Source organism: Callorhinchus milii, unplaced genomic scaffold, assembly GCF_018977255.1.
Source record: "Callorhinchus milii isolate IMCB2004 unplaced genomic scaffold, IMCB_Cmil_1.0 Scaffold5, whole genome shotgun sequence".
In the NCBI taxonomy this organism is placed as follows: Eukaryota; Metazoa; Chordata; class Chondrichthyes; order Chimaeriformes; family Callorhinchidae; genus Callorhinchus; species Callorhinchus milii.
In genome coordinates, this window is record NW_024704746.1 from 48,303,879 (window position 1) to 48,328,141 (window position 24,263).

A 24,263-nucleotide genomic window follows, 5' to 3' on the forward strand; every position below is an offset into this window, starting at 1 on the left:
GTGTACCATCTCAAAGATTATACATATTACTGCAAACAGCAAATTTAAAGAATAAAAGCAGTAACTCCTTGGAATTGTAGGAGTTACAGATCCTATCAGCTTCAGACAACTGTCAACAGGGGCTTTTACGCTTAGGAGATGCAAGTAGTGAAGTTGTAACGGTAATAAAACTGAGAGTGGCCTAGCTCTCAGCCCTGCTCGAATAGTTTGGGGGGCATTATAGGCTTTTTTGCTGGTTGATGTCAAGAAAACCAGCTCAAATGCATCAGTTAGAATGTTGTCATGGCTTTTTTGTTCTGTTTACTGACAACCAACTTTGGAAGAGGAATTTTGAAGCAAAACTGAGCTCTAGGAACTATATAAAAATAAATTCCATCTTGAAGTTTTCCACATATAAGAATGATGAGTTTAGCATCTCATGATTTGGGTTTAAATTAACATGCTCGGTTGTGTTTAAAGTTGCAAGGCAATTTCAGAACTGATGGAATATTATGATTGACTGTAACTGGTCCCATGCACTGATACTACACTTGGATAACCATGCGCTGTAATATGAAGCAAAGAATTAAAAAGAATGAATCATATGGAAACATTTCCTATAACGTTTTACATCCATCTACAAACCAACCAACCAACAGCAACCACCCATTCTACATACAGAAACAAATAAAATGTTTGCTTGTGGGATGCAACTTTTTAAGAAAACAAAGTTTACAACAGCAGTGTTGGTTTGGGACCCATATGCAACAACACCTAGTCCAGTATCGGCTTGTGTAGGTGCCCTATACAGAGATACACTGTGATTTTGAAATACAAGTGCTAAGGCACCCGCTTTACAATTCACATCTATATTATATGGTTGTACTGTTATTCACTCATACCCTTACTATTGTGGGTGGGAAAAGGTAGTAACTGCATTGAGCAATAGTCAACAGCTTCCTGTCTGAATGTTCTGCCAATGGCAATAGTCAAAGATCATAACCAATTTCATGAGGATTTTATAAATGTCATTTGAAAGCACGGCTCTGAGTCTGTAGGATGCAAGATTGGCCATAGGTATCACACAATGGATTAATCTTGCTGCAGTGGTTATTCATTCTATTAATGATACAGATTCACACACACAAAACTATGTACCAGCTGAACACCTTGCAACTGCCTGTGGCAACAAAACAAAAACACATGAATTGCCCAGCTTGTGATAGAAACATTGCACAATTACCAAAAATATACCTGTTGCCAACCCAACATTAAGCAACCGTCTCCTGTGTCACAAACAGAAATATATCAAGTGGAATATGCACACAACAGACCAGGTTGTAATGAAATGGACCTTTTAAATCCCTTCAATGCTCCTCTTTTTTAAGAACTTTATGTAAAGGCATGTACCACTGTCACACAACACACAAAGAACAGATTTCATTTTTTAAGCACATTGGATGTTAAATTAGAACATCTCAAGAATAATCGACTTTCTCAAAAAAAAGACACTTTTGTACAAAAGTCTTCGAATGTTTACATGAGCAACTGAATTAGGCAGGGTCTTTGAAGCCCCTGCATTGATACATTAAAAAGGCTTATTAACTTATACAGAAATTAAAAAAGGCAGTGACTGAATAATGAAGTTTGCACATTTACTACATAGCGTTACCTAAAATCGCAGTTTACATTTCCCAGCACAATGTAAATGGAAAATACTGGAGATGCATGGCAAGTCAATCTGAAACTCAGAGTACTTAGAAACATAGAAATGTAAACGGTCCTTTTGGCTGGTCCTAAAATGCACTTTTGAAGTTAAAGATTAATGTTTCATGGTCCTTCCTCAGAATCTTAATATACGTATAACATGAAAGGCAGACATTAAGATGTTGATAACCTGCATGTTACACACTGAAGTACTGATCACTTTGGGACAGGTAGGATTTCAGCAGGGGCAAACCAGCGGGACCCTGCTTCAAAAACATGGATTTGCTGAAAAAGGTAAGAATTATCTTTCATTTCTTTCCCTCCTCCTCCCAATGCACATGAATTCGTCACATAGTAAACATTCTAAAGGAAGGATTGGAGTGATCTTTGTGTACAGATATTTCACGTCCATTCAAACCAGGATTTGGGGTCATCCACCAACATTTAATAAATATAGAACATGAGAAGGCCATCCAACCCATTACTTCCATTCTCTTCACAGGTAATATACAATCCTTCATATCAAGAACTCTATCTAGCACAATCTATTTCCTGAGGGTGACAAGCAACCACTGACAACCTTCTTAAGAAGATAAAAGCTCTGATATTCCTTCCAACTCTCAAAGGTAATCGAGCAACATTGTAGATTAATTCTGAACAAAATTCATACTTGTATCTGTGACCTGTTTCATTGAGCAGATGCCTCGCCATCATCCGAAAAACACAAGAACCAGCTGGTACTAACTTGTATTTGACTATTTGTGTCAAATCCTGTCTGTACAAGCTTCAAATATTCTCCTAATAATAATACTTAACCAGCTCCTTTTGAAGTTAAGACATGATTACTCACTGCTCAATTGCACAAAGCATTTCACAATAATTTAATCAAATGCAGTGAATGGTTTTGTAGGCAAACACAGCAGCCATTTAAGCCAGCAAGTTCCCACAAACAGCCACAGGTGCCCCAAATTGTACACAATATTTAATGTGCCATTCCAATAAGATAGACAAGGTGACAAGATCATTTTTCAACTGATAATCAAAGATATGTGAGTAGCTTTATTCTATTCTTCCAGTCGATAATTGCAAATTGCACTCCTCATCCACTTTTGCAAATGCACATCTATTCATTGTGTTCATAGGTTTTCCACTTCAATATGTGTTACTTTATATTAAATTATATTAAAGTCCATCTGCCACCCCTCAGCCGATCCAATTAATGTATTCAGACTACATTAAAGGCCATCAATATCCTTTACACCACTCAGCTGGACATAAAGCTTGACATCAACAGAATTTTTACAAGAATTCTCTCTTCTATTTCATCTGTGAACAGTCAAAACAAATAACCTCTTCCAGTAGACTGCAAAATATCACTAATCGCTAACATCAACTATTTCCCTTTACCACCATCATCCATTTCCTGTTGTTCACCACGTTTCCAATCCAGCCAGCTGAATTGTAATCAGTTTCACAACATCTTTTGAAATTTGAAAAAATTGTATCTGCTGAATGGCTTGTAAATCCATGTCAACTCCACTTCATCCTCTCTGATGAACAGTAATAACATGTGGTAAAAATATTCACAAGACAGCAGTGCACTATTGCTGTATAATTCCCAGGTCCCAGTGCTACCCCTTTTGAAAGATCGTTGCCCTCAAATTCTCAAGTCATACACTTGTATAAATGAAGTTCCTAAAACTATTTAATCAAGATCCACCCATTTGTTTGCAGTTTGTAAGGTGCAGGTAACTTCTACACATCTAACTCCTTAGCTTCTTTTAAATGCTTTACTTATTCCAGTGACTAGAAGATTAACATTCAAGAGCCTCAACTTTCACAAGACTTTTTATCCAACATATGTACACCATTGAATCCCTGTCAAAGTAACCGTTAACACTAAAGTGGCAACACTGTGGAGAACAAGGTCGCAACACCTATTTCCTTGCTGATCACACATTGCACCATACCAACGTCCCAGCAGTAAGGCAGACTCATTTATACATTTTTTAAAATGTAAAAAAAGGCTTAAGGTACTTTCTACATCCATGGTACAGTATTGGCAGAAAACATATCAATATACAGTGGATACAAACATTCAAGTAATGAAAATCACATTATGTGTGTTAGACAATGATTATTTGGACTATTCTTCCTGTTGGATTATATATTGTATCCATTGGATGGTCAATATTCATTTTTTTGTTGTGTTTTGCAATTGACACACCAACTCTTCTCATACTTGGTGTGGTTATCTGCATTCTTTGAATAAATTCAATTTTCCTGATACAACTGAATACTCTTACCATCAGAGGAAAATCACTTGAGCTGCTATCCTTCAAGAGTTGGTGCTAACCAAAATCTTTTTAAAGGATTCTTCTCCACTTTTCCTATATGTAAGGTCCTCGCTCTAAAACACATCACAGTATTGACATGAACAGGAAGCAAGAAAACTAGATATGTAGTTCAACCTATATGAGGTGAGAATGCACAGGACCATTTATATGTGAAGTTAGAAATATATTTCAATTATGAGCAAGCCCATGCCTGCAGTAAGTAATACAACACGTTTCCTCATTCAGTCACATAAATTGTTTCCAACAAGTGCAAATACTGACGAGAAACAACTCTTATTTTCATTCTGAAACAATGAAAACTTGAAACTGCAAATCTGCACTGAAGAAAGATTTTGGAGAATTTAAAACAAGAGCAAAACAATTCAATTGTACAGTCCAGAGAAGACACCATTAAAGGTGCAGGGCAAAGAAGACACTCTGCCCCAGTATTACCAGCACATTAAAAGAACAGGGCCTCGAGTGCTTTTGATGGCAGAGTGTTCACTTGAATGTCAAGGCTCAGTGAAACAGGAAGAATGTCTTATTGGTCACATCTTATTGCAGCGATTTTGAGCAAACTCATTGCAAGTTAGCAAAGTGAATGGGCAACTAATAATGCTATCAGACCACAACATACAACACTAGGTCAGGGGCTCATACAATCACTAGCCCAACACTGACTGAAAAACTAAATTCACCAATTTCAGCTAAAGGAATGGAACACCAGAGATGCACTGACCTGTGTAGTATGGAATGTGTGTATGTGTGCGCGTATGGGTGGGTGTAGCGTGCATGTACTAATTCACAGTTGCCAGTGATACAACATATGTTGTATGTTGTAGCATGGCAAAAATCACAATAATCTTTCATCAGCAATACTTAAAACCAAGAAGACTCTTGTTATCAATTTGTTTTTAAAAATCCATTACATTATTATTTCTTCAGTGAAACTGTCCTGATTTCTTCCTTAGGGTTAATTCTCCAAAATGTTTAGTTTATACAAACAACTGCAACCCCTTTGCCTAAGGGGCTGAAAAACAAGTGACTTGCGAAATGAACCAGACACAACTCAAAGAGCTCATGACCCAGCAGCTAAGCAGGATGGCATGCGCCGTCTTCTAGTTTTTAAATTCTGTAAATCCATCCCTTCGTCCTCCCCTCTCTTTATCCAGTTCCTATCACTCTTCTTGGTGTCCTTGGTTTATGGGCAGCAGGGATTGTCAATGACCAGCATCACATCAATCCCGTAAACCTCAAGCAGGTCCATCAGGAAAAGGCGATCCCCCTGGGGATCCAGCCCCATGCCCCTGACATGGTCAGCTGTCAGCGTTTTATCCTGGCAAGCTGAAACTTCCAATAACATCTGGAAGATGCGGTTGTTCTGTTCCATGAAAAACCTGTGAGAAAAAGAAAGCATGGTACATCTTCCAGGTCACAGTTGTTTGGTGTTGTAACTGGGTTCCTACAAAATGTACAATCATTACACTTTACAATAAATCTGTAAGTGACTCCTCCTGACTTGGAAAGCATGATATCAAATGCAAGGATAATTATTTACAATTATGTACAATAGGTGAAATCACAATCTTGTAATAAACTAAATGCTGTTATTATTCCTCCAGTCTGCCAAATAGGCTAAACTGCTGAGGAGTCAAAAACTGCTTTGACTGCACTATCCTCATAAAGAGAGGAAGGAGCTGAACATCTGTTACAATGATCCCTAAAGGTAATCTTCAGCTCTTTAAGACTGGGTTGACAACAAGCACTACATTTTCTTCATCTCAGCCCTCTCTTCCCAGACATGACTGTTCTTACCTCACCTTGTACATTGCATTGAAACGGCCAGTGGAGCTCAAACACAAAACAAATCCAGAATCTTGATCCAAAGATAATATTCCCACTTGTTTCCTCCATTTTCCACTCTTCGATTCTATTAACCACTTGCGTGTTTCACTTTATTCATATAAAAATGTGATTTATTTTCAAACTGATTTACAAGTGTCAGTGGTCTGTCACTGGTCTGACAGGTGTCAGACTGGTTCTTTTAGCTTGGATTTATTTCCCATCTGGATTCTGCAGCATCGCCCATTTTACTAGGGTGCTGAGATCTCTCCAACACTCCCATAACCATGGTACACACACTTACATAATGAACAGGTCCTCTTCATTGGAGCTGCAGTCTCCACCCACCTCCTGAGAGTACAGCAGCATTTGCCTGTGGGATAGATTCAGAAACGTACATTATGTTTGCCAGCACAGAGTCTCTGTAAATATGTACAACAGGAATTCAGTCTCCAAGAAGTCACAGAAACAAGAGTGTTTGCGATTCCACTATAAAAGAACTGCGAGGTGCGACTCTGAACGTTACTGACCATATATATGCTTGAATATACTCGCAGTAGTGATAGTAAAGGATAGAGCACTAAGAGTGCTTAAAACATTGATGGGAAGGAGAAAAACATCCAGGTTTTCTCTTAGAAATGCAAAGTTTACAAGTGAATAGATTCTAACAAATTTGCTAATGAACTGGCCTCAGGCAACAAGAATAACTTGGATCTAAATAAACAGAACCAAACTACCAACAATAAGCTTCACTACAATCCGCTACTCCTGTAAAGCTCAGTATGCTCTGCTGCTCCTCTCACCTCTGCTCATTGAGCTTACGATACTTGTCCTTGTCGGCACTGTTTATCTTCAGTAGTTGCTGCAAGTGCTCGCGATGCGTTTTCACGTTCTGGTTATCTATATAAACATCATACAGGTCTTTCTTTTCTTCAAATATCTTTTCTGTTGTGCCTGAAAACAGGAGAGAAGGGTCCACAGTGAAAAACCTTTTTAGAGTTTAATATGCTCATTAAAAAGCTGACTTGGAGAGCACAACTATTAACAAGTGAGTTCATATTCTGACACTACAATGTTGTTATACACATTTGTTCTAAATCTACTCCAATGTCACCCATTAATGCAAATAACATTTCTGCTCAACTTTTTTAAAATTTTTAGTAACTACTGTAAGAACTCAGTTACCTAACACACTTTGAGACCGGTAAGAGTGCAAGGAAGGATAACATTGAAGGTTATGACAACAACAAATTACATTTATATAGCGTTTTCATTGGGGATTGGGAACCAGTGGAGCCGGGCGAGGTGGGCGTGAAAGGGTCACAAAGCCTGGTGCGGGTGAGGACACGAGTTGCAGAGTTCTGGATAATCTGCGGCTTGTGGAGGGAAGAGTTGGGAAGTCTGACAAGCAGGGAGTTGGTGCAGTTGAGCCTAAATGTAATAAATGCGCGTGGATGAGGGTTTCAGATAACACTCAAATGCCAGTAGTTAAGACACAAAATGACGTGGCAAAGTATGTGTGACACAATAATAATAATAATAATCCTTGCATTTGATATAGCGCTTTTCACGTCGGGAGGACGTCCCAAAGCGCTTCACAGAACACACTGTAAAGTGAATTGACTGTATATTTGTGGGCGAACGCGGCAGCCAATTGCGCACAGCAATGTCCCACAAACAGTCGTAGATTGAAAATGACCAATTTATTATTGTTTTGGGTTTTGGAGGGATTATTATTAGGCTCTGTGTGGAGTAAGGAAACTTGCCCAAGGTTTCGCCCTCTGCCTGGAATTGAACTCAGGTCTCTCGCTTGCAAAGCGAGTGCTCTAACCACTGAGCTACAGGTCTCCACAAATATCCACAAATAAATATCCAAAGAAGAATACAGTATTCTATAAACAAAGACTGAAACAAAGCAAGGTATTGTACACTGTTAGAAATGTTCATGTTAAAAAAAAGTCCTCTTGAGATGATTAAAAAAAATCAATGGTGGTGACATTTTTAGTTACTTAAATCCAGATGTTCAGAGTAAACTGATATCATAACCCCATTGTGCTGCTGGGAAAGACTACTTGAGTGACAAAATAATGAACAATTCAAAAACAGCGAAATATAATTGGACTCAACAAGCCTGTCCCATCTTGATAGTTTTTAATCTCAATACCTGTCTTCCCAATGCATCATTCGATCCTTTCTTTCTCCAAAAACACAACCGGTTCCTTTTTGAACCCATTTATATTGTTCACTTCAGTCTTTGATAACTTGTTCTATAAGTCTGTTATCCTTTGTGTAAAAAAAGTTCCACCTGACTTCCTGCCTATAATTTTTAACTAGTGTTCCTAGTATTTGGACCGTCTGTCATACAGAAAAATCTGCTTGCATGAACTCTATCAAGCCCCCTTCAGAAACCTTCAACTTTCAATTAAATTCTGAATAAAATTAAATTATACTTTCAATGTAAAGGAACCCTCTCCCATTAAAATCAACATCACTTGATGGTTGGGTACCTGTGTAAACTCCATACCGAAAATTTGCAACAGAAATAACAGAATATGCGGTTCGTGTTGCTTCTGCACTGCTCAATAGGCTAGAATAATTTTTCTGCCAAATCTTCAGTCTTTAGAAAGGAAGTTATTGTACATACAAATACTGAGTTTATTACGAGAATTTCTCAAAGACTTACAGGCCACGTAGGCTACCTCTGTCTCCAGGGTTTCTATATCTGCTACACTGATGTAAAAATAAGGCTTGGATTCAGGGACTCCTCCAATCCCAGGCAGTGAAACATTAGCAAGGCAGCAGCAGCAGTAAACTAGAATGGGGAAGAAACAAATACAAACATCAGTATCCTACATCCTAACTGACTACTATTACTGGTATAGCCGATCAGTCTCATCTCAATGAAGCATGTAGACAAAATCGCAGTGTTAGTAACAGTAGTTGTGTATTCCTAACAGGAGCTGCTATCTGCGCTTAGCGAACACTGACCTGCTTTATGTCCATCACCCGAACTGCCCCACCATCAATGCATCAGCTTTCAGCCATTCTGACCCTGCTCACTGGAACTCCATCCCGGAGACCCTCCTCCTCACAAGGATTATCATTTTTATAATACAGCATTCATAACAGAAATTGCAGATCCTAACAATAAACTGATGTGTGTTATACCACTCGGGAAGTAGATAGCATGGTAGAGGAGTTCCCGCCTTTTGGCACATTACGTTGATTGCTGGTAGGAGTAGCTATTTGCGGTTCCTTGAACTAATTCTGCATTTTTTTAACCTCCCTGACAGTTCTATTAAAAATAAAAGCAATTTTCTCCATCCATTCTTAATCCTATGATCGTGGTTTGAATATCAGTGCAAGACAATGTTCAAACACACCTCACACCCATTTCTGCCAGGTTGTAGACATCTAAGAATCTCATATTAAAGCAGCACCTCAGAGTGAACAAAAGATAGCTACTGTTGAAGAGGAGTGTATGGCCCATTTTACCCCTTACACAATTTAGCCAGCTGGAAAAAACAATCCCTTTGAAACTATTCTGAGCTTCTTTATGTGCACATACCTCTATAACAGACGACTCCAACTGGTGGAGGTGAGAAAATCAAAATTCGCTTCCTTAACAGTGCAAATTTCCAAAGTACCATTATCTGTTCTCCGAAAAACTTAATGAACTGTGACATGCATCCTGCAGGATGGGTGATCTGTTGAAGAGATGTTTCAAAAAGATTTCAACAAACTTGTGCACCTTTCTGGAGCTACGTTTTTCTGACAACAAATTCTCAAAAAAACAATTATGAGCATCAAAGAATGATGTACCAGTCACACCAATTTTTTCTCATTGCCATTAAAGTTGGGGTGTAACCATAACTCTCTTCTCCACCATGTACAGTATAAAAGAATATGTGCAGGTTCCTCTAACTCTGTGACCTCCTAAAACCTATCTACCAGTTGCTTCCTTCATTCTGCAAACACTGCTTCAGGTTCCCCATTCTATATACCCTCCCATAGGCAGGCAAGCTTTCAACCCGCTCTCTGGAACTCCATCCAAGAGTACCTTTGACTCCCACCCTCCTGCTCCACTTTCAAAGTCAGCCGCAAGACTTAAACTCTCTGACTGCGCTTTCAGTCAACTTTCCACTCCCTACCCTCTTCAGCTCCCATCCCACTCTGGCTCAGGTTCCCAGCCAGCATTGTAAAGTGCTCTGAGACACCCTCCCAATTTGAAAGGCACTGCATATATGCATAGTGCATTGTATGATAGTCTATTTGAATCCAGTATCCGGCATGCCTATTTACCTTCATCTCTGCAAACATGCACTTGTTAATGGATGGAAGCCAATGAAGGGGTTGATGGGATGTAGGTGCTCCTTTGCTGTGCATTCCAACAGGTAAAACCCCTTTCTTATCTTCGTAAAAGGCTTCTAACTGAGCGTAATGGCCAGGGATTTCCAGCTGGTGTCTGCAGAAAAACACACATCACAATCTGTGAGTGACCCGAAGGTGAGAAGGCATTTTGGGGACAGTGGGGACAGGAGAAGAGGGTGTGAGAGGTTAAATTATTAAAATGTTGAAACAGACAAAGGATCAATATTACATATGACTTATTTGATACAACTAAAACTAAACCAATTTGCACAATGATAATTTATTAGGCATATGTGCACAATCTTAACAGATAAAGACTTCTACATCGTTTGTAGCCATTTTACTGCTGACAGGATCGAACACTGCAGAATGAATCACAGTGTGGTCTGGTGGGTTAGACTAGGGGGTCCTTTCAGCTGCAGACCCTGAGCTCCTGACCTCTGGAACACCAAACTACTTTGCCTTCCTATCATGAAAGGCATGTTTAATGTTTAGTCGGCAGCAAAGTAAACCCCCCTGAACTTGTTAATTAAAATAATGTTTTTTGTTGGTACTCTATTGTTACATAGACATTTACAATGAAATAGCTCAGCCCACATCAAGGACCATTAGCACAAGAGCTCTTACCTGACCTGATTCTCCAGAAAATGCATGTATCTATACAGAAGGGTATACGATGGTGACAGAATGCCAACAGATTTCATTCGAGCTCCTCGCTCCAGCTCACTCTCCACTGGCATGTTGGCAAAACACGCCATGCCAAAGTAGTTACCTTTACGAAAGTAACTGAAAGCACAGACAACACACCAACATGAATGTAAATATGGATGATCCATAAACTATGCCAGTAGTTAGCCCAGAAATGTTATCCTTAGGTTAGAAGTGTTGAAACAGACACCATAAAACAATCACCAGCACACATTTGAAAAAAAAACCATAAGAATGGGAATAAACCTTCCCAATCTCAGGGCTGATTTGGGGAAGTTTTTAGAGAGGATTCTACCCAACACCCTGAAGCCAAACCTGGAACTAATGCACACAATTGAGGTACTAAAGCCTAGGCACACTCCCAGACACCGACAGAAAATGTAGCTGCCTTGAAAATAAGTCAACGGATCAGGAAATGAAAATTTCACAAGAAGGTTTATTCTGATAGCACACACAAGAGTTATTTGCTACATCATGAGATGAGCCTGTAAGGAGAATTATTTTCTATCTCCACAGCCATCAGCAGTAAGTAATAGAATATTGAGACAGTGATCAATAATTTAAAACATCAACAGCAAAAAAAGCCCCATGACAACATCACTGTGCCTGAGTTTCCCTGATTCACACAACAGTGAAAGCTAGAAAGGACTTGCTAATACTCCTTTTGCATCACCCAACCTAGAAAGGCGGTATGAAAGAGAAAATGCACCACATTTCATAGCTCCCAGACTTTCACTTTGCTTGTTTTATTCTAATTCTCAAAGAGGAATGTCAGTGATCAGCTATTCACCTTCAGCATTTCTTTTGGAACTTGCTCTGATGCAGACAGCTGATCTGACTGTGAGTCGAGTCTTGCCAGATTCGGAGTGGTAAAAAAACACCTGCTGCACGTTACTAGTTGCCCATGAAGAAAAACAGTAATGTGAACTGGGTATAACATATATATAAGCAGGGTTATGGTTTGTTAGTAGAAATAGGGGTAGTGAGAATTATCTGTAAAGGCCTGTGTACAAGTCAATATTTACTGTTGAATTGTACAGATGTAAAGTTTCAGTTATGTTTACAGAAATACAAATCATGTGAATGTTTGACTTGCATGTGTTATAGTTAGTTCATGTCAGACCATAGGCATTCCCTCAGACTGAATTTAGACCTGTAAGGAAAACAATACTTACACAAAATCTGAATTTATTCTGTGAGACCCACTGGCCATGGATTTAAACTCCACTCCTCCCAAATCCACTTCTTGAGGCAAACACCATTCAACAATGTTACCTGGTGAGAAACAGGTCTGGTCAGTGGTATTAAAGGTTTATAGCAGACATTTAAATACATAGCAAGCTGGGGAGGTCCACCGACTGGTGATTCCACCTACTTAGCCTGGCCCGGTAAGGAGCACTCTTGCCACAAAGTCAGAAGATTGTGGATTCAAACGCCATGTTGGAACTTGGAACTCATAGTCTAGGCTGATAATTCAATGCCTGCATTGTCGGAGGTGAATCCTTCAGATGAAATGTTAAACCAAACTTTATACATATTCAAAAAGAGAAGGGAGTTTCTCCCTGTGTCCTGGACTGCAATCTCCCAGATAAAATCAGTCAGTCCATTCATGACTGCTTGTGAGACACTGATGTGTGTGAATCGGCTGTCACATTAGCCTACAAATACAAAGTCACTTGATTTTACATTTTACTGTGAAGTACTTTGAGACATTTCAACATGATCATATTAAATGAAAGGATTATTATTGTTATCATTAATTATTAGTTTAAATCACTTCTAAGAGATATTTCTAAATTTTTTCGGCCAGACCAATAACATTGCCATTTACATATAAATGGATGTTACTTTCTTAATATATTTGAGCTTCCTAAATAGGTACCTTTTGCAGGAGGTTGATATTTTGTTCACTAGGTATTTTGTCAAGCCATTTCTGTCTATATGTATTTGTGAATCTCAGATAATTGTGATGTTGTTTCTCGACGTCACTTTTTGCCGGTTGATGTTTATACCAGTTGGTCTTTACATCAATATCAAAGTGTCTAAGTGGCGCTCTGAGATGATACCCTGCGTGGAGTGCAAGTTATTGTTGTTGTTTAGAATTTGTCCAGTTAATATATTTAGCTAAGTTATTATGTCCAATCAGAAACTCTTTTTGTACTGAGCTGGCCATGACGATAATATGTGGTCCATTGTTTCTGGTGCTTGATGACATATTCTAATATTGAGGATGCCTCTATTCTGAATGCCTCCTCATCCTAGGCTATTTCAATCTCCACTTCACCCCTCTTGCTCTATCTACGCTGAGTTCTCCCTCCTCTCCTCTCACAGTCTCTCCCTCCACATCCACTCTGCTAGCCACGTCCCTGGCCACCCACTTGATCTGGTGATTATTCAGGGCCTCAGCCTTTTGGACATTCAGTGTCTTGGGACTTCCTCCCAAAGTGAGGTGGCGCGATACAAATGTTGTTGTTATACACAAGTGAACAACACAGTGAATCCATATTTTGTGATTTGTAGAACAAAGGATACAAAACAGTTCCACTGTGACTGTGTTGAATATGTTGCTTCGTATTTTCTCACTAATATTTTTGTTATATAATATATAATAATAATCCTTGCATTTGATATAGCGCCTTATCATGTCTTCTAGATGTCTCAAAGCACTGCACAGAATATACTGTGAATTGACTGTATATTTTGTGGGTGAAATGCTGCAGCCAATTGTGCACAGCAGTATCCCACAAACACTGGATTGAAGTGATCAATTTATTATTTTTTTTAAGGAATTATTATCCCCGGAAAAGTGATCCACCAATCAACTAACAACCAGGTTCCTACTTACTGCTAAGTAAACAGAGGTGTGTGGAGTAAGGAAACTTGTTCAACATTTCGACTTACCGAGAATTGAACCCAGGTCTCTCGCTTGCGAGGCAGGTGGAGATAGATAAATATTTGTTAGGTCAGGGTATTAAGGGACATGGAGCTGTAACTGGACATGAGGTATAGATCAGCTATGATCTTATAAAATGGTGGAACAGGCTTGAGGGGCTAAATAGCCTACTCATGTTTCTATGTCTATGAATCTCTGAGTGCTCTAACTGCAAAGCTACAGGACTCCACAGTCCAATTTAGTCCAATCTTTGGCCTTGTTATGAACCCTCACAAATGAAGCATATAAAACATTGCATCAACAATGTTTTATCTGATTGTTACCATGGCAAAGAGAGTGTAAATTTGTAAACAGATTGGTGATTTCATTTGACTATTAAACAGTTTCTTACAGCTCTCACAGCTGCAGTCCATCAATGTGACGTTCCAGAAGTGCAGTGATCCAACTGCTGATGAAGTACAGAACAATAAGGCATTCAGTACAAGGAAAGTCCTTCGCTACACTCAACCTCGACCTTAAACTAGGATAAATGTCATATACTGTAAACAATCTGACCTGGTTCTTTAGAAAATAAATTATACACCAGATAGTCAAATATGTGCAATCCGCCTTCAGTAACGTATACATCTGACATAACCGGAGGTTTGTTTTGATTTATCTCTTCATTCTCATTGTGTATCCATATCACTGTGTCTTGCTCCATCAACTCCTTCTAATGTACTAACCTTGGTCTCCCTCACTTTCCACCCCACAACTGTTCCGGCCTCTTTTCTTGTCATTAATCATTCCTTGTCTACTCTCAGATAAGTGCTTAAGCCTCAAAGTTCCTCTTTCTCTTCCATCAGCTTTCACCTTTCTCCTCATCAACTTACATCCCTTATAATCCCGAGTTCATCTTCCTCAACAACCTCCCTCCTCCATCCCCCTCCATCCTAATGATCCCCATCTTACACCCTACATCTCTATCATCCTCATCTGCCTCTCCAGCCTCATCATCAGACCTTCCATCCGCATCATCACCATCCCCTCCATCCTTATCATCAGCTCCTTCATCTTCATCATCAGCCCCTCCAACCTTATCTCAGCCCCTCCATCCTCCTCATCATTCACTCCATCCTCCTCCTCATCACTCCCTCCATCCTGCTCATCACTCACTCCATCCTTCTCTTCATCACTCCCTCCATCCTCCTCATCACTCCCTCCATCCTCCTCATCACTCACTCCATCCTCATCACTCCCTCCATCCTCATCACTCCCTCCATCCTCCTCATCATTCCCTCCATCCTCCTCCTCATCACTCCCTCCATCCTCATCATCAGCCTCTCCTTCCTCATCATCCTTACCCCCAACCTGAACTCTATCCCCTCCATCATCGACACCCTCCTCACCCTCCTCCTCACCTGCTCTCGTGTCGAATGTCACCACGAACACCGCCACTACCTGCTCCTCCTCTTGTCCGCCCGGCAGGGCCTGGGCTGCGGCCTCGGCCCCGCACGGCCCGATCCTCCCGCAGCTCGGACCCGGGGTCAACCCCCCAGCATCCCCGCCGCCCCCAGCCGGAGGCTGAGCCGTGAGAGCTGGAGCGGGGGCAGCGGCCCGGGGCAGCGTGACAGCGAGGCCTTCCTCATTGTCCAGGAGCGGGGCGCGATCTGCCTGCTCCACCATTGCCGGCCGATCCCTCGCTCGCTCTCTCTCTCCCTCCCTCCCCGGGCTGGAGACCAGCACCGATCACCACCGGAAGCTGCCGCCGTGCCGGAAGTGGGGCAGCGCGGCGACACTGGCCCACCGCCATATTAAGAAGGTCATCACACAGCCCGGGGCTCGCGGCGAAGGTATTTAATACATTTGCAATGAGTTTATATTATAGGCCTTCGCTCGGGGGGAGGGAGAGAGAAGCGGCTCAGAGCGCTCACAGTATTGGCGTAGGTTGACGCCGAAGAGATAAGTGCTTGAGGGGCGATGTGAAGACAGGCAAAGAGAGGGCAGGGCGAAGGGATTTGTACGGTGAGTCTTGGCCAGACTGAGAGTGTTCTCCAAAGCTGCTTCCCGGCTCACGCTGACCCACAGTGAACGTGACTGGGACAATCGGGTTCAGCTTCTCCTGCTGCCATGTTGGGGATGTGCCATCCACTCTGGTCCTCACAGCCAGTTGTAATGATCAAACAACAACGAATTACACTTGTATCGCGCCCTTCACATCGGAAAAAAACATTACCTGCCAACATGGCATTAATAATAATAATAATCCTTGCATTTGATATAGCGCTTTTCACGTCGGGAGGACGTCCCAAAGCGCTTCACAGAATACACTGTACAGTGAATTGACTGTATATTTGTGGGCGAACGCGGCAGCCAATTGCGCACAGCATTGTCCCACAAACAGTCGTAGATTGAAAATGACCAATTTTTTATTATTGTTTTGGGTTTTGGAGGGGTTATTATTAGGCTCTGTGTGGAGTAAGGAAACTTGCCCAAGGTTTCGCCCTCTGCCTGGAATTGAACTCAGGTCTCTCGCTTGCAAAGCGAGTGCTCTAACCACTGAGCTACAGGACTCCATTGTTTCTGTGTAAAGGGATCAGTCTGGTCATTTTGGCATTCAGCCTGTTGCTTGTTTGCAATTGATGATACCCATCTTGGTTACCCAGACAGTGTTGGCAGCATTGGCCTCCTTGTGTAAGGCAATCTTGCCGGACACAACTGGCATAGAATGCGAAAGGAAACATTAATGTTTTCTGCATTGTGTGGAAAGGCAAGTTTCTCCCTTGCCTCGGTCCTCCCAACAAATTCAGAAACACAACTCAAGAGTTATGCCTCCATTATGTGGAGAGATAGTTGGAAGAACGATGGCTGAAGTTTTCATTTTGTGTTGCTTATTTGGAAAGAAGTAGTTGAATCACACCCAACATTATGCCTGCAGTTTAGAAAAAGCTGACAAAAACCTATTGACATTGCTTACTTATAATAAAAATAATTATTATTATTATAATCCTTGCATTCAGTAAGGTGCCTTTCATGTTGGGAGGACATCTCAGAGAGCTTGACAGGATTCACTGCAAAGCGCAGTGACTATTTTTAATAAAAACAGAAGTCGCTGGTAACACTCAGCAGGTCAGGCAGCATTTATGGAGAGAGAAAACTCATCAGAGTTTGGACGAAATGTCATCGACCTGAAACATTTACTTCTCTCTAGATGCTGAGCGTTCCCACAGCGTGTTCTGTTTTTGTTTCAGATTTTCAGCATCTGCAATAATTTGCCTTTGGTGACTAAATAATAATAAATTGGTCACAACTGTTTGTGGGACACTGCTGTGCGCAATTGGCTGCTGAGTTTTGCCCACAAAATGTACAGTCAATTCACTTTACAGTATATTCTATGAAGCGCTTTGAGACTTCTAGAAGACATGATGAGGCACTATATCAAATACATAGATTATTATTTTTAATGTAGTGACGTTAGAAAACCCGCGGCTCTATTCAAAACAAAAACAGAGCTTCACAGCCGTTCACGATACATAACTGGGTGCAGTTTGGCTGCCTACCATGTTGGGACTACGGAGCACTTTGAGGCATCTTGATAACGTTATGGGCCGTTGTGTGAACTACAGGGATTATTATTATTGCATTCATCTCCTCCTGACTAACTGATCCAAAACTCCGCATACTCATCTGTACTAACCTCCGTAACCCCATCAAACCAGTTCTAGCCAGCCTCCACTGGCTCCCTCTTGCCAAAAAGATTGATTTCGCCTAATAATAATCCCTCCAAAACCAAAAACAATAATAAATTGGTCACTTTCAATCTACGACTGTTTGTGGGTCATTGCTGTGTGCAATTGGCTGCCGCGTTCGCCCACAAATATACAGTCAATTCACTTTACATTGTGTTCTGTAAAGCGCTTTGGGACGTCCTCGTGAAAAGCACTATTATCAAATGCAAGGATTATTATTATTTCAAGTTCCTCACACTTGTTTTCAAATCCCTTTATGCTCTGGCACCTCCCTACCTCTCCGACCCACAACCACTGCCTCCGCTTGACTGGCTCTGGCCTCCTGCATGTCCCTCATGCCCTCCACTCCACCATCAGTGGCCATGCTTTCAGCTATTATGCCCTGAAAATCTGGAACAATCTTCCCCTATCCCTCTGCCTTGCCTCATCCTCACCTACAAGGCCATCACGGCCTTGCTCCCTCCTACCTCTCCGACCTACTATCCCCCTACTTACCTGCCCGTACCCTCCGTTCTTCTGGCTCCGGTCTGCTCCATATCCCCTGCCCCAACCGCCTTACCACCGGTGACCGGGCCTTCAGCCTCTCAGCCCCAAGGCTCTGGAACTCCATCCCCCAGTACCTTCGCCTTGCCTCCTCCCTTTCCTCCTTCAAGGCCGGTCTCAAGACCTTTCTATTTGACTGTGCCTTCAGCTCGACTCTCTACCCCCTCCTCGCTCCCTCCCCTCACCATTTCCCCCCTGCTCCGGTGCTGACCCAACTGTCCATCGCCTTGGGACATCCTCCCGACGTGAAAGGCGCTCTATAAATGAAATCTTGTTGTTGCCTTTCCCTATCTTCAGATCGCGCCCAGCCTGCTTCAGGTCCCCCACACCTCCCGCCCACCATTGGTGGTCGGCCATTTAGCATCTTTGCCCCCACACTCTGGAACTCTATCCCGCAATCCCTCCGCCACAATCCCTCTGCCTCACCCCCCCCCCCCCGCCTTCGAGTTCCATCTAAAGCTCTCTGAAACGCTACCCTGGTTAGAGGGCACTATATAAGTGCAATTTGTTGTTGTAAAGACCTTCCGCTTCGACTCCTGATTGCCCAGCGCCCTGGGACGTCTTTCCGACATGAAGAGTGCTGTACAAGTGTAATTTGTTGTTGTTGTGTTCGAACATGCCCATGGTCACCTCCCCCCCCGCATGCTCCGCCACTGTGCGGCGGCGCTCTGGGACGCTACCCCGCGTGAGGGGGTGCTATACAAATGTAAGTTGTTGTGGTTGCCATTGTAACCTGTGAACCCCAGCGCCAGGGGTCGCCCGTTTATTGACCTGATCTGATCATGGGCTCAGGGCTGAGTACGATGACGTAAATGGCCGCCGGCAGCGGACCCCATGTCCCGTTTGCGAAGGTCAGGGACGTGCCCGGGGAATCATGTGCTCCGTGGCGGGTGGGTGGGCGGGCGGGCAGGCCGGGGCGGGTGGGTGGCCGGGGCGGGCAGGCGGCCGGGCCGGGCGGACGGGCAGGCCAGGCCGGGCCCGCCTTGCCTCTGCGAGCTGTTCGCAAATCGGGTTTATTTGACCTTCACAAGATGGCGCCGAGCGAGTGACTCGGGGAAGAGTGTAATGCGCGTGCGCGGTGCTGAGCGCTCTGTTTGTCTGGTCAGGAGCTGTGAGGAGTGAGAGAGGCTCCGGAGAGCGACAATGCTGCAGTTCGTGGTGAGTGACCGGTCCTGTCCTGGTGAGAGGGGAAGGTGGAGGTGTGAGTAACTGGGTACCCAGGGGGGTGGGGTGGGGTGCCGAGGGAGGGAGTGCCAGAGTTATCCCACGTTACCGGTGCTGGATTAGGGCACCAGCTGCTTTCCATCACCTCACCCAAGTCATCATTCTCCAGCGAATGTTCCCCGTGCTATTTCAATGTAAGAAGTTAGTGGGGGAGGGGGGGCTGAGGGGTGACTCATTACTGTCCTGCCTGAAGCTTTCCTCGCTTAACATCAGCCCCTTCCAATAGGTGATCATTCAACAGCAATCAGTAGGTTTTCCTTTTCTCTGGAAAGTGAGGCCAATTGTTGTACACAAGTGGTAATTGTTGTGCTCGTGGTTATCAGTTAACTCAGCAGATTGGGGATTAAACCCGTGACTGTGATCCAAAGGTCATTTTTCTCTCCCCCCACCCCACCCCCCCCACCAATTACATCTGTGCAATCTTTCAGATCAAGCTCTTCGATGCGACAAAGATCTAATTTGTGTCGTGACATCTTCTACTGGTGATTCCAAGTGGTGAATGGCAGACAAAAAAAAATTACATTTTTCGTGGTATTTTACATCATAAATGTCTTTCAAATAAAACACTGAAAGAGGATGTAGCCACGGAGCTTTTGGACTTGACAAGAACTGGTAATCCAGTTGCTGTTGGATAATGCCAAGTGATTATTGCTTTAAAATTTGTTTGGAGGTTTTCTGGTTAGAGGTTACTTTCGCAATGAAGCCACTGTCAGTAGCACCAGGCTGCCTTCAAAACTAACATATGTTGTGTTTAAACAAATCTATGATAGAAAAAAACACTGTTACTAGAGCCCTAATTCTATTATCAGTAATAAAACCGAGATTGTGCAAGAGGATGCCCAGCCTTGGGGCACTTAACAACCTTCGCTCTTTAAATTTTGTCAAAGAGCTCAGGAAAATATATTATTGATCAACTGGGGTCTGTTGCTCCTCGCAGCCGAGTCCTGCAGCCGATTATTTTGCAAAGCAGTATAACTCCAACTGTATAATGGTGTACAGTTGTGTATGTGGTATGTTTTGTGTGATAAAGTGGCTCTTTTAAACTAAATCTTGTGAGAAAATAAGTTAACTATTCTAATCTGATTTAACAGAAAACTTATATTTTCCGATGCAGACTAGAATCCATCCAGTTTAGCTATGACTCAGGGAATTGCTACAAGGCTTTCCCCAAACTCTCTTAATGTGGGTGTGCCACAAATATCTGCCAAGCAATACCATCGTGTAAAGCATTCGGCTTTTTAAAAGAAACAATGCTTTTTTTAAAAAAATCAATATTTTTACAGTCTTAATCACTTGTGTGACTTAAAGGTTAACCCTGCCCTGTTCACCAACGCTGTCATTTGCTCTTCAACCGTGCCTACAGTCACATCCTCTTTTCTTCCCAGTTCAGTGTCAGATACTCCCGATTTTCAACACTCCGAGATGCTACCCCGCCTGAACATTGCTATATAAATGCACGTTGTTTGTTGCAGTTGTGGTTTGTTGTCTTCAATAATAGTGCCTGGCCATGCATGGTGTGACAGACATCTTATTTCAACTTGCTTCCCGATAACACACAATCATTCTCCCAGTGACCTGATTGTTGTGGGTACATATAGTGCAGTCATTCTCCAAGTGATGTGAGTTGTATCCATGCAGCCATTCTGCTGATAAACTATTGCATGTGTGTGTGTTCTTCTCTGAATTACCTGATTGTAAATTGACAGCTCTGACCCAGTAATCTGGAACTGTATGTGTCCCATTTCAGGTGGGATTTGCTCTTGGAAACGTGGTGGGAATGTACCTGGCTCAGAATTATCAGGTAAAGAATTTGAAAACTTGATTAACTGTACTGCAGGAGTATTCAGTGCCACTCATAGGCTGCGCCAACTGCAGCACCTTTGGGTGTATCATTCGCACTGCCCGTAGCTGCGTAAGCTGTAACTCCAATGACTGTTAACTGTACTAACGTATGCTCCCTTAGCTGTGCCAGTGTGGGCTGCGTTAGCCATACTGCCACACAGCCCTCAGCTCCATCAGCCATACCATTCTCAGCTTTGTGTAACAGAGCAGAAATCAGATCTTTTCACATCTTTCTCTAGATCCTTGCATATAAATGGGGGATCCCATAAAGCAAAAGCCAGCAAGGGAATGCCTTCTTTCTTTTACCATTGTACAAGACCAGAGCATGATGATCCTTCTCTTTCCCCCCCTCCCCCCCAATTAATCTAATCCACTCCCTCTTCTAGCAACACACAGTATAAAATCATTATAATTGGTAAAGCAAAGTTGCTCGTTTACAATAAGATGGCAGTGCTGTGACTCCACCATCTCCCCTGAAGGCAGTATCCTTTGACTGAATCAACTCAATTTGTTACACTGTGTAAAGCAGAAGGTTCATCCCTGCTATCTTTTCAGGTTCCAAACATCACAAAGAAAATTGAAGAGTTCAAGAAAGATGCTGATGCCCGGAAAAACCCGCCAGACAGTAAATCATGAGATGGATTGAGAGTGGGATTCAGAGACTCCATTCACTGTCTCACAATAGATGGTGTTCTGTGACAGCCTGGGTCATCGGTGCTGCCTTCGTACTGGCTACAAAACATGACACAAAGTGTACTGGGCTCTGCTACACCCATCTTATTAGTTCTCGTTGTTCCTGATCTCAATTTGTTGGCTGCTACAGTTGATGGCAGCCAATGCTTTAATTTCTCAGCTTACTCCTTATCATGTTTACTCCCTCATATCTTTGACCCAGGGCCTGATTCCAAGCTGCTTCTGTTGGTGTAGCCCATTTAGTTATAGTCAAAGGGACTCGCCAGCTTTGTGCAACTCAATGAAATTGGGCTCCCAAGTGTGTGTCTGAGTCAATGACCTCACAGGAATTGATGATTGATATTGTACATGATCTAACAGTGCAGTGTGTTTATTGTATTGCTATCCAGTTATATTTCTCATATTAAATAATATCATTATCACTAATATTCCTTTTCTGCATTTTAAACTTTTGTTCTTCATTGCTGCTGCAAAGTGACTGCTGGATAGCATCGACTCGCTCTCCAAAACTTGCTCAGATATGAAGAATGTCTGGGGGAGACCATGTCTTGAGGGGAGAAAGTTGGAAAACTGGGTTCAAAGACACTCCTACTGATTTAGATGCACATTCCTTTTAGAGATGAACTCTTCAACTGGGAATTGGCCACATCTCTCTGATTCATTCCAACTGCGCACATGATGGTTGGACCTCCCTATCTATCCAAGCTTCTACCCCTCTCTTCCAACAGTTAACTCGGTTTTGCTGCATGCCCTCTGCGTCACCATTCATGACCAAGCTTTCCACCTCTAACTTCAGGAATTCCCTTCCTGAACTCCTCCATCTCACCCCCTCTTTATCTGTCTTCAAGTCCTGCCTTAAAACCAACTGCACTTATTGTCATCTATTCCTCTCCCCCCACCCCCCGCCACTCTAAAGCACTCCCGATGTTACTCTACGCCAGGGTGATCCAACTTTTTGGCTGCCGGGGGCTGGATTCCCTATTTGAGAAAGGTCTGGGTGGCATAAGTATAATTTTGTGTTTCCCTTTCAACATAACCACATCGTGGAGTCCTGTAGCTCAGTGGTTAGAGCACTCGCTTTGCAAGCGAGAGACCTGAGTTCAATTCCAGGCAGGGCGAAACCTTGGGCAAGTTTCCTTACTCCACACGCCTAATAATAATCCCTCAAAACCAATAATAAATTGGTCATTTTCAATCTACGACGGTTTGTGGGACATTGCTGTGCACAATTGGCTGCCGCGTTCGCCCACAAATATACAGTCAATTCACTTTGGGACGTCCTCCCGACGTCAAATGCAAGGATTATTATTAATATTATTATTACCACCTTTTTCATGTTGGAAGGACATCTAGACCTTGTGGGCTGGGCACCTGAGCTTGGGGTGGGAGCCGAGAGAGGTGGGATGGGCGGGGAAGGGAAGATGACCGAAAGTGTGGTCAAATAGGTCTTGACTTGCCTTGGAAGAGGAGAGGGAGTCTCCAGGAATGGAGAGAGCGGGGCAAAATGGCAATGGTGGGGCAGATGGGGTGGGGGGCATGAAGCAACCTGGTATTTGCTGGGCAAAGGCAACAGCTGGGTTGGTAGGTCGCAGGGGTAGGGTCAGGAAGTGCAATGAAGAACGTAAATGAACTTTTCACTGGGGAAAGGGAGCTTTCTGTGAGCAAACTGCGCAGCACGTATCTCTGTGTCCGTCCTCGGGTTTCCACCTGCGGTAGCCAAAGAGAGACTCAGATCTTCTGTCCTGATAGTGAACCATGAAACGCTGCCCTAACTTCTTTCTTTGCTCTCTCACTCTTTCTCTTCCGCTCCCTCATGCTCTCCTTCAATCACTCTACCAACCCCGCACCCCACCCCACAGTCTCTCTTTTTCTCACACACATACTCCCTCTCTCTCCATATCTCTCGCTCTCCTCCACTTTCCCCCCCTCCCACCTCAGTCCCTCTCTCCGGCAATCAGCCAAGTGGTCACTATCTGCAGAAGCAGGAACTAATTTGCTAAGGATGCGGTTGGTAAGAGACCCGCTTGCCTTCCTGATAGACTACAGTAACGGCCAGTATTATTTCTACTCTCCGTAGTGCGTCCTCCCAACCGCCGGCTCCTGTTGCAGCCCTGGGAGGATGTTTACCAGGGAGGGAGGGAGCGGAAGTTGGAAATGGTCTCAGGCTCGATAAAATGACCCACTCGGCTGGATGCCGATTATATAAATGCAAGTTGTTCGTGGCTTTAATGAGGGCAGGGTATATATGACAAATAATAACAGGAAAGAAAATGTGTAGAATTAAATTCAGACGTGAATGCCACTAGCACAGATCATTATGATGTCCTGCAGCTCTGGTTCACATATCCTCATTCACTCCTAGTTAACCAATAACTCCAGACATGAAATAGGCAAAGC

At 42.8% G+C, this 24,263-nt stretch overlaps 2 protein-coding genes across 4 annotated transcripts; one reads left to right on the forward strand and one right to left on the reverse strand.

Moving 5' to 3' along the window:
- Positions 1-2,608: 2,608 nt before the first annotated feature.
- dennd11 (DENN domain containing 11) lies at positions 2,609-15,541 on the reverse strand. Of its 2 annotated transcripts, XM_007898534.2 has the most exons (10): positions 15,237-15,541; positions 14,228-14,284; positions 12,119-12,218; positions 10,863-11,021; positions 10,167-10,329; positions 9,433-9,571; positions 8,548-8,676; positions 6,668-6,818; positions 6,169-6,237; positions 2,609-5,419 (listed from the first exon to the last, which is right to left on the reverse strand). In XM_007898534.2, exons 1-10 carry the CDS (start codon positions 15,499-15,501, stop codon positions 5,224-5,226), a joined length of 1,428 nt encoding a protein of 475 aa, XP_007896725.1. In that variant the 5' UTR covers positions 15,502-15,541; the 3' UTR covers positions 2,609-5,223. The 2 variants fall into 2 exon arrangements, with proteins under 2 accessions (XP_007896725.1, XP_007896726.1); XM_007898535.2 differs by lacking the exon at positions 14,228-14,284.
- Positions 15,542-15,604: 63 nt separating this feature from the next.
- stmp1 (short transmembrane mitochondrial protein 1) lies at positions 15,605-22,292 on the forward strand. 2 transcript variants are annotated; one of them, XM_007898532.1, is made up of 4 exons: positions 15,605-15,668; positions 19,214-19,265; positions 21,079-21,132; positions 21,729-22,292. In XM_007898532.1, the coding sequence occupies exons 2-4, from the start codon at positions 19,251-19,253 to the stop codon at positions 21,807-21,809; spliced, it is 150 nt and encodes a 49-aa protein (XP_007896723.1). In that variant the 5' UTR covers positions 15,605-15,668; positions 19,214-19,250; the 3' UTR covers positions 21,810-22,292. The 2 variants fall into 2 exon arrangements, with proteins under 2 accessions (XP_007896723.1, XP_007896724.1); XM_007898533.2 differs by lacking the exon at positions 15,605-15,668 and adding an exon at positions 15,710-15,840.
- The last annotated feature ends 1,971 nt before the right edge of the window (positions 22,293-24,263 follow it).

Bases quoted from the DNA above. Each gene is read 5' to 3' on its own strand.
- dennd11 (XM_007898534.2), bottom strand. From the start codon at position 15,501: ATGGTGGAGCAGGCAGATCGCGCCCCGCTCCTGGACAATGAGGAAGGC. The intron at 6,819-8,547 runs GTAAGTCTTTGA...TCCTGTTTTCAG, and splicing joins AGAGGTAGCCTACGTGGCCT to GCACAACAGAAAAGATATTT. The intron at 6,238-6,667 runs GTGAGAGGAGCA...TCTATCCCACAG, and splicing joins CGTAAGCTCAATGAGCAGAG to GCAAATGCTGCTGTACTCTC.
- stmp1 (XM_007898532.1), top strand. The intron at 21,133-21,728 runs GTAAAGAATTTG...CTATCTTTTCAG, and splicing joins ACCTGGCTCAGAATTATCAG to GTTCCAAACATCACAAAGAA.